Source organism: Hemiscyllium ocellatum, chromosome 10, assembly GCF_020745735.1.
Source record: "Hemiscyllium ocellatum isolate sHemOce1 chromosome 10, sHemOce1.pat.X.cur, whole genome shotgun sequence".
NCBI lineage: Eukaryota > Metazoa > Chordata > Chondrichthyes > Orectolobiformes > Hemiscylliidae > Hemiscyllium > Hemiscyllium ocellatum.
The window spans coordinates 42,495,094-42,513,252 of NC_083410.1; the positions used below are offsets into that span (position 1 = coordinate 42,495,094).

Consider the following 18,159-nt stretch of genomic DNA (forward strand, 5'->3'; position numbering starts at 1 on the left):
GTGTAGCTAGCTATTCAGTTGTACCAATCGCTATAAAGTCTCAAAGAAATGAAACTGAATGGATCAGCTGGCATTTACCTAGGCACCAGAAAAGACCTTGGCAGAAACAACCCTGTTAACGCTGCAAAGAACTCGTTACTAACATCTAGAGGCTAGTTAGGAGAGCTGTCTCACAGATTTGTCAAGCAACAACCTGATATGGTCATACTTACAGAATCACACCTAACAATGTCTCAGACACCTCCATCACCTTCCCTGGATATGTCCTTTCCCAACTGCAGGACAGACCCAGAAGTGGCAGCACAGTTGGCAGGGAGTTGCCCTGGGAGTCCTCAACATTGACTCCAGACTCCATCAAGTGTTGTGCCTTCAGATTCAACATGGGCAAGGAAAGCTTTCACTGATTACCATGTACCATCCTCCCTCAGCTGATGAATCGATTCTTGTCTACATTGAACAACACTTGGAGAAAGTGCTGAGGATGACAAGGGTATAAAATGTAATCTGGTGGGGGATTTCAACATCTACCACCAAGAGTGGCTCAGCAGCAGTACTACTGATGGATCTGGTCTGGTTCTAAAGGACACACCTGTTAGACTGGATCTGCAGCAGAGTTGAGAAAACCAACAAGAGGGAAAAACATACCTGACTTTAACCTTACCAACCTGCCAATGGCAGATGCATCTGTCCATGACAGTATCAGTAAGAGCCACCACCAGATAGACTTTGTGGAGACCAAGTCCCGCCTTCACATTGAGAATAACCTCCATCGTGTTGTATGGCACTATCACCGTGCTAAATGGGACAGACCTCGAACAGATCTAGCAGTTCAAGACTGGGCATCCATGAGGTGCTATTGACCATCGACAGCAGCAGGATTATACTCCAGCACAATCTGTAACTTCATGGCTCAGCATATTCCCCCATTTAACCATTACCATCATGCCAGGGGACTAATCCTAGTTTAATGGATAGTGCAGGAAGGCATGCCAGCAGCAGCACCAGGCATACCTGAGGATGAGATGTCAGCTGTGAAGCCATCAAACAGGACTACTTGCATGCTAAACAGCATAAGCTGTAAACGGTAGACAGAGATAAATGATCCCACAACCAACGGATCAGATCTAAGCTCTGCAGTCCCGCCACATTCAATCATGAATGGTGGCAATTGGCTAAACAAAGCACTGAAGGAAGCGGCTCCACAAAAATCCCGATCCTCAATGATGGAAGAGTCAGGCACATCAGAGCAAAAGATAAGGCTGAAGCTTTTGCAGCGATCGTCAGCCAGAAATGCCGAGTGGAAGATCCATCTCAACCTCCTCCAATGGTCCCCAGCAATATAGATACCATTCTTCAGGCAATTTGATTCACTCCAAAAATGGTTGGAGACTCTGGAGACTACATAAGCCCTTCCTGATGAAGGGCTTAAGCCCGAAACGTCGAATTTCCTGTTCCTTGAATTTACACTGACTCAAGTTTAGCATGATGTAGAAGTGCACTGTGCTGAATGAGAACAAAGAAAGCTATGCTGAAAGGTTGGTAAATGCTTCAACTTCCAGACACTTATAAATTGGCTAACCCTGATGTTGATGGTGCTGCTTGCACTGCTAAAGATTTATGCTATCTTATAAAAGTTGTTGTTGCTGCAGAATAATGTTACTATCTACTACAGCTAATAGAGAATTAAGCTATTGACCTCCTTATTTGTGTTTCTTCTTAGCCAATTTACTAATGGTTTCATTCCAAATATCAGATGTAACTTTTCAACAGTTTTGGATGGCAAGAACAACACATCATTTAATTAATACCAGATATATTTGTCAGTATAGATAATAAACAAGAATATATGTTTGCCAAAATAACATATGGCATATGTTGGTCATGTTAAAAGTTATGTAAAGCTGATGGTTAATTTTTGGTCTGTCTGACACCAAACTAAAAGACAAAATCAAAAGAATATTACCCTTAGTTTAATTTATTACTTGTGTATGTTAAAAACCACTAGGTCCATTTGAGTGAAGTTATAGCAATACCAAATTTACCAATCCGCTGAAATTGTGTATTTCCTCTCACCAGAGTTGACATGATGGTGTAAGGTTTCCTCAGTATCAAGAAAAGAAATCACGTTAGGAGGAGAACGTTAGACAAGTACACATATTTTCTAAAGTAAAACAACCCTCTTTGCCTAGAAGATATAAAATAAATTGACTTCAAAACCTAAATGATATGACCAAGGTTCGAAATGCAAAGGGAGATGATCAACTATATGCATCTTTATTTTTAGACGATGAACCTGTGATACAATCCAGCGACTGTGCCAGCATAAATATGTTTGATAGAAGGATAGCAGACAGGAAACAGGAATAGAAAAGAAAGGTAGATTCTCAGATTACTGCACAATTTTTTAAATGTTAGGAAAACTGATAACATATCTTACCTAAGATTATTCTGTTCTTTGCAACTCCAGCATTGACCTCTTCATCCACAAAGCTACTCAATGTTTGGCACATTGAATCTATTGATTCAAGATGTTCTGGGCAGTTTATGGCAATTTTGTGCCTATCAAACCACACATTTGACATAGATTGATTCATTGGTGTATATGGTCTGAAAAATTGAAAATAAAAATCTGTTAAAAGCACAAAGCAAATGTAGGACAGTAAAGGAGCAAGAATCACTATCTGAATTGAAGACTTCAAAAATAATGCAAAGCATGAAAAAGTTAAACTGGCTACGTTTTACATATCAGTATGAATACTTAAATATAAATCTTTAAAAAGGTGACTTTTGTGTTTACTTGAGCAGTATTATAAACACATTAACCTTGAAACCAACTAATTATCTTGGTTGTGTTGAAACTATGAATCTAAACTAGCCTGTTGTTGAGAACCAACTGTCTCCTGTTCCCTTTCTCCTGTTGCAAGGAGGAGAGTCTGAAAAAGAAAGAGCTCAGAGCCAAGATACGGGGCAAGCAACTGCGATAATGTAGGAGGGTGGCAACTGAAGTGGTGGTTGGGTTGGCCATAGGAAAGTGAGTGGGGAATGATATGAGTGTGAGTGGATGAGCAACTGGATGGTGAGTGGGCTAATGGGGCAGGGGGTGGAGCAGAAGAGCAACAGGAAGGAGTGTCAGTGAGCACCAGGAGGCATGTGGGTGAGTGAGTGACGTGGTAGCAAGCGAGTAAGCATCAGTTGGGGGTAAATGAGAGGTTGCAATAAGCGATGTGGCACTGGGACTGAATGCACAACTGCAGTTAGGCTGAAAACATCATGGGCAGTGTCCCCTCTATGCTGCGTGCCTGTTGGAAAGTACTGCACACATTAACTGGCACGTCAATGATTGGGACGTTGCCACTCATTTACCTTGGAGGTCTGTGGAAAATTACAGGGAGCAGTGGGGGAATGAGGGAGGCAAGAGACAATGGAGGAATAAGTGATGGGGCAAACAACGGAACGGCAAGCAATGGGTAGAGAACGAGAGATAGAGATGAGTGATTTGAGGCAAATGAGCAAAGGACTCAGAGTTATGGCTAACAAGCAGATGGGTAGGATTGCAACTGAGGTGCTAAAGTTGGGGAGGGACCAGGGGTTGAGAAAGCAAATCTTAGGGAGGGCAAATGTGAGGGAAGAGGAGTAGACACAGCACGAGATTAACAGAGATGAGGTAAGGTAGTGGTGAGTGCTGAGGGTGGGGTGGGAACGAAAGAATCATGAGGGAATTGAAATAGAGAGTATGGAAAATGGGAGTTTACAGATGGTAATAGTGAAGCAGGCTTCCTCCACTTTATCATTCTAATTTCTCCATAATTAAATTTGTAGAGCATACAAAATCGCTGAAGGAAAAGGGTAGAAATGGAAGGATTCTGGGAGGCAAACCAACTTCCATCTAAAAAGACCGAGTTCATGTATTTGAAGAAACAAAAAATGAAAGAGAGACCAAGCCAGATGAGAACTGAAAAGAATCAGACGTATAGAGAATATAATCCACAACTCAGTGGGAGAAATGCATGGGAATCCAACAGCATTTTTAAATAAGCATTTCTATAGCAGATATCAGAAAACACCAACAAGTTGAATATTTATACTCAAAATAACTGTTGAAGGAAGGGATCAAGAAACAGTCTGATAATCTTGTGAATTTATTGTGATTCAGATAAGACAAAACAGCATTTATAATTCAATCTCCGAGTGGTATTATCATTGGACTGTTAATCCAGAGACCCAGGAAATGTTCTGGGGACTGGGTTTGAATCCTGCCAAGGCAGATGGTGGAATTTGAGTTCGACAAATATCTGGAATTAAGAGTTTAACGATGTCCCTGAATCCATTGTTGATTGTCAGGGAAAAAAAAATCTGGTTCATTAATGTCCTTTAGTGAAGGAAACTGCCATCCTTACTTGGTCTGGTCTACATGTGGTTGACTCTTATTAGGGATGGACAATAAATGTTGGCCAAGCCAGTGACACCTTCATCCCGTGAATGAATAAATTAAAAAAAAAACGAAATGTTTTTTCTTTCATTTTCAACTCTAGCTGAGAGAGTATGGGTCATTCTAATTGGATGTTAAGCAAACTTGCAATGCATATCTATTCTCATGTATTTTAAATACCTTAAAGGTGCTGTTGGATAAATTATACGTATGTGCTGAAAATTCAGATCTTGTTTCAATACATCTTTTATCCATGCTCTTATACCTTGTCCAGTATCACCTAAAAGACACAAAAAGGTACAGTACAGAATAGTATGCAATTTTCAAGCTACTAACAGTTGAATTCAGCAATATCATGTCTACAGCGATAAAATACAGGCATCTCTACCTGACTAAATTAAGAGTATAGTCATTATTTTCCACTTCAGCAACTCATTGGCTAACAGCAAATTCCAGGACTTTTCTTGCAGCAAATCGATCAGAAATGAATGTATCCAGGTAGCTTGCAGTCGACCTGAAAAGCAACCTCAAGAACCGCAAACACCTGTAAAAGGGTTTCAGAAAAGACCAAAACACAGAGTAAATATTATCCAGAAACTAGCACTTTTAGTGCTGTTAGCATTCTTCTCATGTACTGTTCAGCAGAACACTCCCCAGTGTGGGTTGAAAGCAGCTACACAAAGTACTTGGACACTGTCCTCCACACATCAATGTGGATAATTAGTGATATGCTCAGATCAACACCTATGCAATGCATATAGTTCAGCATCGTTGATGTAAGGACTTCAGAAGGGATTTAGTGATTGACTTTTGCACTAACTTCCTTAAGTGTAGTTAGGGTTTTGCTTTCATTAGGTAGAGTTTTACAAGTGAACAAATATATGTGCATCAGGTTTCAGATAGGACTACCGACAGGTGGATTTTGTTTTGGCTTCAGGGAAACACCCATAGCTTGAAAGCCATTTTGGTTTCAGGGTTGCACAATCTTGGCTGAAGCTAGACATGTAAAACACTTACTCTTCATGAAGGAAAATAGTTGAGAGCTGTATGAAATAGATTACCTTCTGCAATGCTCCCCTTAAAAATACCAGCAAGAGGGTCAGGAGTTCCATATCACTATGTTTGGGGGACTGGGCCACACTCAGTCCTGTAGGTCTACTGCAACTACTATGAGGATTCAAGGGAATTCAGTCAGGGAGCTGCACAGATATCAGTCAAAAGTCCAGTAACTCATCAGGCAGAGCTGTCCTTCCAGGCTGTTCCAAAAAGTGGGCCATAATCAAACATGGGGGGTCTGATCACCGAAAGTGAAAGGGGAGTATCATCAAAGGCCACTACAGTGATAAAGAATTGTGGGAATTGGAAGCAGCATTCAAGGATGCAGACGGGGGAAATTATGAAGAGAGGGAACTTAACATATTTTTGGGGTGGCGGTGGGTCAAGAGAGACGATAGTGTATGGATAGTGCAGGCAGGGAAGGGAGGGAAGAGGGATGGGGTACCATACTCAGACCTTGCCGTGGGAATCAAGAGAGATAGCACAATGTGTTGATCTAGTGTGGATAAACTGTTTGGCTCAGAGCTCAGGGGGCAATGTTGGAATTTGGAAGATGTAAATGAAAGTGTGTTGGGAACATGTGGAGGCTCACACGTGATTGGGTTAACAGAATGCAAAGAACGAAACATTAACATTTATGGGAATCTAGATTACAAGGATGAGCCTTTGACTTAGTCATGGAGTCTACAGCACTGAAAAAGATTCTGTGGCCCAGTGCGTCTGTACCTGATTAAAACCAACCATCTAACTTGTTCTATGAAGTGTGACCTATGTTGCCTTTTATCTTTATCTGAAAGACAAATGTGAAGTTGAAATGAAAAATGGCTGTAGCCACATCCAGAGTGGGTGAACAGTGTTCTGTCTACCTGATCATGTAGGATCTACTTGTCAGTGATGAGATGCCCTTCAAGGGGGTGACTATATTAACTAGACACTTTCATAGTACGGGCTGCAGACATCTGCAATCATAGTACCTTGAATGTGAAATGCTTGCAGCACCCAAATATTTGGCATACAAATCCTGCTCTCAAGCAGGATCTCACTTGTCAATACAAATTGGTCATTGTCACCGCTGTGAAGCAGCATCAATCACAAGTGACCTTAAAAAAAGGGTTCCCTGAAGGCCACAATTCACAAAGACAATCCAAGATTTCAAAGTTTTCACAAGGACATGGAATTGATTTCCTCTAGCCTTGAATTCGAGGTTATCTCAAACATGCTTGGAGGCAATGCTGCTTTTCTTAGGCGAGATTGATGAGGTGGGGTTGAGGGATGAGGTTTGTGAGAAGTGAGTTGAGGCTTTTTAGTGGGAGGCCGGAGTAAAGTTTCAGTAGTTCTATTGTACTTACAATTATTTATGGTCTGTGCAGCATGCATCAAATAAGATCCACTACGTCAAAAGTGCATGAAGAGATCATCCTTGGCAGAGTCCTCCAAGACCCACTGTATGGATGATTGCGTGAAGCCCTCTTTTGTGTGTGAAGCAAATGCTGTCAATGTTACTAAGGACATATTTTGATTCCAATATTCCCCATACAGGTTCATTGAAGCATGACCAACATAGGTTCCAGCCACAGCAGTGGTAATTGCAGAAGTGGTCACGGTGCAACAAAGGTACAGAGAAATCAAGGAGGATCAGATGCGCCAACAAGTCCAGGATCAGCAGCAACTTGCAGCGGCTGACAAACAGACTGCACATCATGAGGTCACAGCTTCAGATCCCTTTAGGATGTGACTGAGTATAGAAGACTCAGTGGTTATTATCCTCAATGCCTTTTCCTCCAGATAAACTAGGCACATTGCTGCCTCAGTCTGAAAATCTCCCAGGACACCATCTGAAAACTGTGCCATTTGTTGAATCAGGACTAGCAACTTGAAGGGGTTAGGGGCCATCACAGTTATAGCTGCGTTAAATTTTAATGCAACAGGTTGCTTCCAAGGATTCACTGGGGACCTATGTAGGATCTCTCAATCCTCAAATATATCAAGGCTCCTACTGATTCAATTTATGACAATTCACACCGCTTTATAATGCTTCGCCATGACAAGATCAGTGCTGCAACCTGGGCTTTAAGCTTTAACGACATAGCTGGCTTCCCTTACATGTTGTCTTGACAGTGTCATATCATATCACAGCTGACTACATCAACAGTTGAAAGTGTGTTGCTGGGAAAGCACAGCAGGTCAGGCAGCATCACAGGAGCAGGAGAATCGACGTTTCGGGTGGAAGCCCTTGATTAGGATTCCGAAATGTCGATTCTCCTGCTCCTCAGATGCTGCCTGACCTGTTGTGCTTTCCCAGCAACGCGCTCTAGACTCTAATCTGCAGTCCTCACTTTCTCCAACCTGACTACATTAGGAGAAAATGCTTCCATTCCACCAACACAGAAGTTAGAGAAATATAAAAACTAGGATTAGGAGTAGATCATTTAACATTATCACAGCTTTTCCTCTAACTCAGTGCTTTATTCAATGTTTTCTCTCCATAATTCTTGATGCCTTTAATCATCAGAGATGTGTGCCAGACACATTGGAAGCAATTATGATATCTATATCCTTGATAATGCTTAGGTTTTTGCTTTGTTTCATTGACTGCATGCCTATCAAGGATGGCTGGAGATCAGGGTTACCCTCTTCAATCTGGATAATGACTCCATTAAATATTCCCGAGGCCTAGCATAGGTATAATGGTATCCATTCTTCCACCAAGGCTATCAAGAAGTAGATGACAGACATCTTGAAGATGAGGTTCTGGCACTTGAATCAGTTCTTGGGAGCTTTGCAGTACACTCCAGACAGTGTACCACATAATCCTTGCATTTTGTGCCCTGAAATGGTCAAAGAGAGGATGCGATGGATACTGAAAAGCTGGGAGAGAAGCAATAGTCTCCTGAGAAGGACATTGTTCTTTCTGCACATCATGTTCAGCATTAAGTGCAACAGCTAGGCAGGACTTAAGTGACACCCAATTCTAACAGATACAAGTTGGGTGAAGTGATTATTTATTTCCTGTAAATTTGTTGTTGTTTGAAGAGCAAGCAGCACACGTTTGTTTCGAGAAACAAATCCATCTTTTTATATGTCTTTTTTTCCTTTGTTTTTGCTGTTTGTTCAATAAAAGTTAACATTTTCAAGAAGACTTTCCAACATATGCTGCTCCACGAATGAATAAAAACAAGATGCTAGGTTATGTTGGGCATTAGGAAAACAGTTGCACTCCTTTAGACTACTAACATGTTCTAACATGGTGTGGTGTTAACGACAGGTATATAACTTGACACTTGTAGCTGGTGTTACAACGATAGTCACTCAGACAAGTGCCGACATTAAATATAAATATGGGCAGCTCATAGTTTGCAAACAGGTTCCGTTCTTGAGTCCGTTCACACATTGATTTGTATGCAAGTTGGAAAACAATGTAGGACAATTTAAGAAGCTGTTTATAAGTGCAGAAAATGCTTGCATATCAGACCGCTAAAATGAAACACCTGCATATCGTGTTTGTAGGTATGACAGTTTGTAAATCAGGGACCTCGTGTACATTTGCAATCATGAGCATCTATTTGTTATGAACTATCAACTCTACCATCTACGTGACTTAGAAGCTGATCTTTTTTTTGCTTCCTTCCTACTACATGTACTGTGAAGAACTACTCCTGGCTGACGTTTGATGACTGGCGCAGAAAGGTTCGGTTGAATGTTCTGTTTGCATGCTGTAAAAACTCTGACTCTGTATGGCTGGCAGTATTTTAATTGGTGCACAGCTGGACTTAAACTGGAACCATCAACACACTCTTGACTCTGACCTCCAGCATCTGCAGTTCTCGTTTTGTCCACCTTGAAAATAACCTGACTATTCTCGCTGTACCAGTCCTCAACCACACTAATATATTACTCCCTATTTTGTTAATATTAATTTTGCACAACAACCTTCAGTGTAGCAACTTATCAATGTCTCCTGAAAACCCAAATACATTTGTCAAAGTTGTCAACAGTATGTTGACAGTGCCTAATTGCAATGAATTTCCAAGTGCTCTGATACTGCATTCTTTATGATAAGATTCTGCCATTTCTCTACTGGTATGAAAGCTCATGCAATCTGATTCCCTTGATAGTCTTGATTTGTCACACTTTATGGTTTGTTCCTTGCAGCCTTCACTGTGAAGGCAAACACAAAATATTTGTTTAACACCTCTTCCATTTCCTTTTCACGTTATTCCTCCAGTCCCTAAGGGATCCAAGGTTTACTTTAATTGCTCTGTTATTGCAGACCTGTTGAAAGCCCTTACAATGCGCACTTTTTGTGTCCGCTCACATTCTATTTACACCCTCTATCAGCATTTTGTCTATTTTTTAAAATTCCTTCTGATCCTCATATTTGCTCTTTTTTTGGCAACAATGCAAGTTTCTCTTTTAATCAAGTTAACCTTAGTGTACAACTTTTACAGTTTTTTAAAAATAAATCATTCATGGTATGTGGATATTACTAGCAAGGTGAAATTTCATTAGCCACCTCTAATGGTGCTGGTGAAAGCGAATATTGCCTTGTTGAACACAGCTGCCATTCACATAATGAAGGGATTCTCAACAACTCTTGTGTTCAAGAATTTTGACCAAATGACAATGGTGGAATTGTGAAATGTTTCCAAGTTGGGGCAGTTTGCATTTGCCTGAGAAGAACATGGAGGGAATGGTGTTCCCAAGTCCCCACAGGACTTGTCTTAGGGGTTAGAAGTTGCTGCCGAAGAAGCCATTTAATTTGTTGCAGTCTATACTTTAGATGCAGACATAATTCACCAATGGTTGAAACAGTGAATGTTGAAGGTGGTTACTGTGTACCTTTGAAGAGGGATGCTTTGTCTTAGATGGGGGTTGAGCGTCTTGTCTATTTTTGGAGTTGTACTCATCTAAGCAAGTGGAAAGCATCCTGTCACACTCCTGACTTGTGCTTTGTCGAGAGTGAAAAAGCTTTGGGGAAATCAGGAAGTAAGGAACTCTATAAAATAGATAGCCTCTGATCTGGCGATGCAATGACAGGATTAACATGATTGGTCTAGCTAAGTTTATAGTCAATGGTGACACCTGAAAATGTGGGTAGTGAGGGTTGCAGTTATGTCAAAGAGAGATAGTAAGATTGTCTTAGAGATGGTCATTACCTCGCACTTCTATGGTCTGAATACGACAATATTTATTAGACTAAGCCTAAATTTGGGGATAACCATGAGTGAGTTTGTTGTTAATACCTCACTCATGTTTCATTTTAATATGTTGGAGGCAATATTCAGTTCTGTGAAGGTTATTTTTGTAAAGATAGGATAATTAAAATGCTGGGCTTTTGTGATTACCAGGACACCTAAAGAAATTGCAGTTCAGAAAGTCTCACAACACAAATGATGTGCCCTCAGTGTGAAGATTGGACTTTGTCTTGTCAGTGACTGCGGTGATTACCACTCTCAATACTGTCATTGAGAGTGCCTCTAAGCCATGAGAATGCAGTCAGGTGGGTTTTTCCTTCATTTTAGTTTTCTCACTACTTTTCACAAGTTTAGTCTGAAAGCTATGTTTGGGACTCAGCCAGCTGGGCAGTAGTGATGATGCCCAGTTAGTAAAAAGTGAGGTCTGCAGATCAGAGCTGAAAATGTGTTGCTGGTTAAAGCACAGCAGGTCAGGCAGCATCCAAGGAACAGGAAATTCGACGTTTCGGGCCAGAGCCCTTCATCAGGGCTCTGGCCCGAAACGTCGAATTTCCTGTTCCTTGGATGCTGCCTGACCTGCTGATGCCCAGTTACTCTTGTTGAGGACACTGAAATTCCCAACCCTAGATGCATTCTGTCTTTTTGCTGTCCTCAGAATTTTGTCCAAGTAATTTGGTAAGTACAGATTCCTCACCCATGTGAAGATTATAAATAATTATAAAGCAGGAAATTCCTTCAACCACTTGCTACCATGAGATATTAAGGGATCCGGAATCAATACTGAGGAGCATCAGGCTATCTTGGGTACGCTTTACATCACTGTACTGCCATTCCCGTTAAAAATGTATCTTTTTCTTTCGTGTATTTTTGATTGCAAATTGAAATGGGAAATGGACAAGACTGTAGAGGGAATTGCTGCTATTTTGAAAGCAAGTTACTGAAACTGGAAGCTGTGCACACACTGCCGCTTTGTTCAAACAGCAGAGCAGGATGTCTGTAAATGGGCCGGAACCAGGGGCATGCACAAAATGAGATTTGGCTAGCAACAGGTTATTGATTGGTTTATTGTGTTGTGACCAGTTGTAAATGACAAAGGCCATCAGCCTGACAAGAATTCTCTGAATGGTAGTTGAAAATTTTGTGCATACAAATGAGATTGGTAGAAGCTTTTGGACTGCTGCAAGAGCAGATTGTATGTCTTACTCGCTAGTAAAATACCTAGACTGAAGAAAGCCAGTTTATTTTACCTCAACTGTTGCTGTAAACTGTGGCTCTGAACCAGGTAACTAATTATTTTCAGTTATTGTACCAATCTCCTATGTCTGCTGACTTAAACACAGTCAATGATTTGGTTTCCACAGCCTCTGCAGCTGTGATTCCCACAGGTCCACCACTTTCTGGCAGAAGAAATTCCACATCTCAGTTCTAAAGAGTTGCCCCCTCAATCTGTGGCTGTGCCCTCAGGTAGTAATTTCTCCTACCAGAGAAAACATCATCTTGATGTCTACTCTATCCTAGTTTCTGTAAGTTTCATACTTAAATTTAATTAAGTTTCTGGAATTCTGTAAGTTTCAGTCAGATTATCTCTCATCCTTCTAAACTTCAACGAGTACAGATCCAGAGTTATTAACCACTTCTCATAAGTCATTCGTTCCCCGGGATCATTCTTGTAAACTTGCTCTAGACCCCCTCCAAGACCAGCACATCCTCCTTACACATGGGGCCCAAAGCTGCTCACAATATTTCAAATGCGCCCAGACCTAGAGTCATAAATAGCCACAGCAATACCCTTTCTTGAGTCTAGCTTTCTTGAAATCAATGCCAACATTGCATTGACCATCCTAACTCCTAAGTGAACTAGTATGTTAAACTTAAGACAGTCCTCAAATGAAACTCCCAAGTTCCTACATCTTTCAGATTTCCAAAGCCTCTTCGTATAGTCAGAGACATACAGCATGAAAACAGACCCTTTGGTCTGACTGTCTGCACCAATCAGACATTCTAAATTAATCTAGTTCCTTTTGACAGCATTTGGCCCAGATCCCTCGAAACCCTTCCTATTCATGTACCCATCCAGGTCCCTTTTAAATGTTGTAATTGTATCAGCCTCCACCACTTCTCTGACGATTTGTTGCATATATGCACTACCCTCTGCCGCTATTCTTCTTACCAAAGTGCATAACCTCACACTTTCCCACACTTGTATTCCATCTACCACTTTTTTGCCCACTCTCCTAGGCTGCCCTAGTCTTTCTGCAAATAAAAAATGAGGTCTGCAGATGCTGGAGATCACAGCTGAAAATGTGTTGCTGGTCAAAGCACAGCAGGCCAGGCAGCATCTCAAGAATAGGGAATTCCCTATTCCTGAGATGCTGCCTGGCCTGCTGTGCTTTGACCAGCAACACATTTTCAGCTAGTCTTTCTGCAGCCTCCATGCTTCAACAGTACCTGCCTCTCCACTCATTTAATGTCATTTGCAAACTTGACTACAATGCCCTCGAATCCTTCGTGCAGACTGTTAATATATAACATAAATAGTTGCCATCCCAACACTGACCACTGCACCCACTGGCTCTCTTCCTGAAAAAGACCCCTTGATTCCTACTTTCTACCTTCTGCAGATCCTTGACAGTTCATCAACTATTTAGAAGCTCCTTGTATTTCACTACCAGATATATGTGCTGATGTATGACTCTAGGCTGCCACTATTAGCAATATCCAAATGATCAAAAAGAATTGTTCACTAAATGCCATCAAAGAATTAATAGGAAAAATATTTGAACCAATCACATTTTGCTGCTTTTTCATGCTTGATGGTTGAAACATTTTCCAACATGACGTCTTTAGAAGACGTGACATTTCCATTTGGAAGCAGAATAACTTTTAGAAAGCAATCTTAATAAACCACTGATACCATCAATAATTCTCAGTGCTGGATTTTCTACAGTTCTACGTTAGCACATTTTATTAAAAGTATGGTGAGCACGGGAAAGAGGGATCGGAACTGGATTAAGAAGTGAATGTTTAACCATCCACCTTAAAACGTTGAGCATATCTAGTACCAAAGGAAGCAAAACCCTAAGCAGAGAAGCATTATAATGGTAAATGTAAAGAACAGGTGGAAGGGGGACACGAACACATTGGCAATTCTGTGCGAAAAATGACAAAATTCAAGAGTCGCCGGTTAACTGCTCCGGCGGGATTCAGGGGTCAGACACTTTCTGACATGACACAGTGATTGGTGACTCGGATCTCCGGCGACATGTTAGGAAGACCCGCAGTGGGCGGCCGAAGCTAGACGAGGGTGGGTTTCACTTCCTACACCAGGTCCTCAGGCCTTGTACAATCATGAGATAAATCACCGAGGTCTAACCTGAGCCGTGCAGGAAAATCACGGACGCAGTGGGCTTCTTAGCCTGAGCGACGACGGTCCTCTGTAAAAGGGCCGCCATGTTTGCATTGGTCCCCTCCTCCTCGGGGGAGGAGAAAGAAGTCAGCTGACCGACCACGCGCTGCTTGACGTCGCCTGGAAACGTTACCGTGCTGACGTCACGACGTGCTCCCGCTGGCGGTTTGGTCGGTTGTAGTTGCGCGCATGCGCGCTAGCGTTAATTTTTCACCAATTATTTTTTTAAAATTTGAAGAGCGTTATTTTCTTTGTCAAAGGCAAGATTTCTTTCTCTTCATTTGTTAATTACGTGAGCGTGAAAATCCAGGCTATTGTGAGAAGCAGAACTCACAAATCAATCAGCCTGAGACAAAGCCTTGGAAACAAGAACAATTTACTACATCCTTGCAAGGACCGGAGACTTCTGCAATCAAGCAGAAATGTGTGCCAAAACAGAGCCTGTTAGCTTTCTTATTCAGTTTACAAGTTGTGGAATCACGCCTTCCTTTTCCCATCCTATCATAAGCCAATTACCTCACTTGTTAGTTTTGTTAGTTATTTTCTTATCTGGCCATCCTGCTGTCCTTGTCTGCATTCTTTGTTCCTTGTTTGTTACAGCTTGTTCTTTTATCCAGTTTCTCTTATCATACTATAAGCTTTATTGTGAAATGCCCTTGCTGCTTCGTTTTGTGGTCAGCTATTCCTGATGAAGGACTTTTACCCGAAACGTCGATTTCGCTGCTCCTTGGATGCTGCCTGAACTGCTGTGCTCTTCCAGCACCACTAATCCAGAATCCTACAACCCTTCATAGTTATTTCCTAGCTTAAAACTATTTTCTTTAAAAGACCCTCTATATTCATTAAAGTCTTAGCCTTAAGTGTGCTATATGCTACAAGAATTTCGTGACCGTTTGTATAATGTTCCCCTTCCTTTCCCCCCACTACACCCCCTCCCCCACCTGCAAAAATAACATTTCTAATCTCCCACACTATCACTACGAGGGTGCTGGACTGTCCCTTTTTGGATGAAAAATTACATCAAGGCCTGTCTGCATTAGATATTTTAAAATCGCCCTTTTCACAGAGATTATTACACACTTCTGGAACATGTGGGACTTGAACCGGGAACTATGCAGTAGGGATACTACAACTTGCACCACTTGAGTCCTCTCTCCTGGGTGTTCTCAGCTTGTCAACTCTCCAGGATAGGTCTGGACTCTCTGGAATAGAATATCCTCATATTGAATACACCTGACAATAAAAGAACACTGAAAAGTGTGCATCGTCGCTCGTACATCAACACTATTCTCATTAACATGGAAAAAATTTTAAAAGATAAAGAGAGTCCAACATTTTCTTCTCCACTGCTACAATATGCTGCTAACAGAGTCCCACTCCGGGCTTCCCAGCCACTCCATGCCGATGCCATGCTGCCAAATGTATCTGAAAAGTTTCAGAAGAGAGCTGATATACATATATATAATATATATTTGAAATTGATGAATTTAGAAGGTAAAAGTGAGATCTGCAGATGCTGGAGATCAGAGCTGAAAATGTGTTGCTGAAAAAGCGCAGCAGGTCAGGCAGCATCCAGGGAACAGGAGATTCGACGTTTCAGGCATAAGGGCTTATGCCCGAAACGTCAAATCTCCTGTTCCCTGGATGCTGCCTGACCTGCTGCGCTTTTTCAGCAACACATTTTCAGAATTTAGAAGGTAACAGAGATAGGACTGGAGAATGGGACTCATCTGGCCAACTTTTTCGGTGCGATAATTGAGTGGTGCCCTTCTGTACTGTAAAATGTAATTATTGCAAATTATATAATGAATGATCCTGGAGTACATTTAATTGCTACATAGTAAACTTTATTTATCCTCTCAGATAGATTTAAAATATCTCATTATACCACTTTGAAAATAGAGTGTGACCCCTATTTTGGTTGTATTCAGTATTTATCTCACAATCATAATCCTGTAAGCAGGTTACCTTGTTAATATCACATTCGTGATTATGAGAGCCTGCTGCATGCAAATTGGTTGTGCTTCGACAACAGTATCTCCTGTTGTGTATATATCAATATCTTGTATTCATGAAAGGAACTATAAACATGCAAGTGCTTTTTATTTATAACTGTCCAAGGCATCCTCTACTTCTAGTTTCACATGCATCCATTAGCTGATATGGCCCTAAGCACCGGAGTTCTTTTGGTACATCTTTGCCTCTCTATCTCATTCTCCTCCTTTAAGCCGACCTGAAATTTACTTTGACAGTTTGTCTTATTAGCTCCTTATGTGGCTTGGTATCATTTTTCATCTTAATGCTCTAGGAAAGTGCATTGGAACATTGTTTTATTACGTTAAGGGATTTATGCACTGTAGGATTGCATAGCTATTTGGATTTCACGTGATGTGGAGGTGCCAGTGTTGGACTAGAGTGGACAAGGTCAGAGTCGAGGTGTGGTGCTGGAAAAGCACAGCAGGTCAGACATCATCCGAGGTGCAGGAGAATCGATGTTTCGGGCAAGAGCCCTTCATCAGGAATGGGGCTTGTGAGCCGAGGGGATGGAGAGGGGGTGGGGCTGGGGTGGGGAGGTAACTGAGAGTGTGATAGATGAATGGAGTTGGGGGTAATGGTGGTAATTCGGAGAGGAGGATGGAGCGGCTAGTTGGGAAGGAAGATGGACAGGTAGGACAGGTCGTGATGGTGGTGCCGAGTTGGAAGTTTGGGTCTGAGATAAGGTGGGGGGAGGGGAAATGAGGAAACTGGTGAAGCCATGTGGTTGGAGGGTCCCACAATGGAAGATGTGGCATTCTTGTCCAGGCATCGGGTGCTTATGGTGTGGCAATGGAGGAGGCCCAGGACCTGCATGTCCTTAACGGAGTGGGAGCAGAGTTGAAGTGTTCAGCCAGGGGTGATGGGATTGGTTGGTGTGGGTGTCCCGGAGATGTTCTCCGAACCGTGATGCAAGTAGGCGTCCTGTCACCCCAATGGAGAGGAGACTGCATCGGGAGCAACGGATTCAGTAAATGACGTGTGGAAGTACAGCAAAACTGATGGATGTGGAAGGCTCCTTTGGGCCCTTGGATGGAGGTGTGGGGGGAGGTGTAGGCACAGGTTTTGCAATTCCTGCAGTGACAAGGGAAGGTGCTAGGAGGGGATGGTGGGTTGGTGGGGGGCATGGACCTGACAAGAAAGTTACAGAGGAAATGGTCTTTATGGAAAGTGGATAGGAGTGGGGCTGGAAATATATCTGGTAGTGGGGTCCTTTTGTAGGTAGCGGAAATGGCGGAGGATGATGCAATGTATATGGATGTTGGTGGGGTGGAAGGTGAGGACCAGGAGGGTTTTGTCCTTGTTGTGGTTGGAGGGGTGGGATTCGAGGGCGGAGGTGGTGGAAGAGGATGAGATCCGCTTGAAGGCATCATCAACCACATGGGAGGGGAAATTGCGGTCTTTAAAGGAGGCCACCTTTCTGTGGTGGAAAATGGTCCTCCAGGGAGCAGATGCGGTGGTGGCAGAGGAAGTGGGAATAAGGAGGCTGGTTTTTACAGGAGTCTGGTTGGGAGGAATGTAGTTCAGGTAGCTGTGGGAGTCGTTGGGTTTGTAGAAAATGTCCATGATGAGTCGGTCACCATTGATGAAGATGGAAAGGTCCAGGAGGGGAGGGAATGTCTTAGATGGTCCAGGTGAACTTAACGTCAGGGTGGAATGTGTTGGTGAAGTTGATGAACTGTTCAACCTCAATGGATAGACTATTCCATGTAGCCAACAAAGAGACAGGCATAGCTGGAGCTCATGCAGGTGCCCATGGCTACCCCTTTTGTCTGGGGGAAGTGGGAAGATTCAAAGGAGAAATTATTGAGGGTGAGGATCAGTTCAGCCAAACGAATGAGAGTGTCAGTGGAGGGGTACTGGTGGTGACACTGGGAGATGAAGAAACGGAGGGCTTGAAGACCCTTGTCAGGGCAGATAGAGGTGTATAGGGACTGGATGTCCATGGTGAAGATGACACTTTGGAGGCCAGGGAAATGAAATTCTTGGAGGAGGTGGAGGGCATGGGTGGTATTTGGGAGCTCCTGGATCGAGGGGAT

The 18,159-nt window shown here is 42.4% G+C and overlaps 1 protein-coding gene across 1 annotated transcript in view; it reads right to left on the reverse strand.

Annotated features, from left to right (window-relative positions):
- The window catches only part of lyplal1 (lysophospholipase like 1), a 30,451-nt gene extending 16,258 nt beyond the window's left edge, over positions 1-14,193 (reverse strand). The window contains exons 1-3 of the mRNA XM_060830886.1: positions 14,054-14,193; positions 4,610-4,709; positions 2,438-2,607 (exon numbers count right to left, since the gene is read on the reverse strand). Of these exons, the coding sequence (XP_060686869.1) occupies positions 2,438-2,607; positions 4,610-4,709; positions 14,054-14,132 (349 nt within the window). The 5' untranslated portion in view covers positions 14,133-14,193. The remainder of the gene's footprint in view (positions 1-2,437; positions 2,608-4,609; positions 4,710-14,053) is intronic.
- Positions 14,194-18,159: the final 3,966 nt, after the last annotated feature.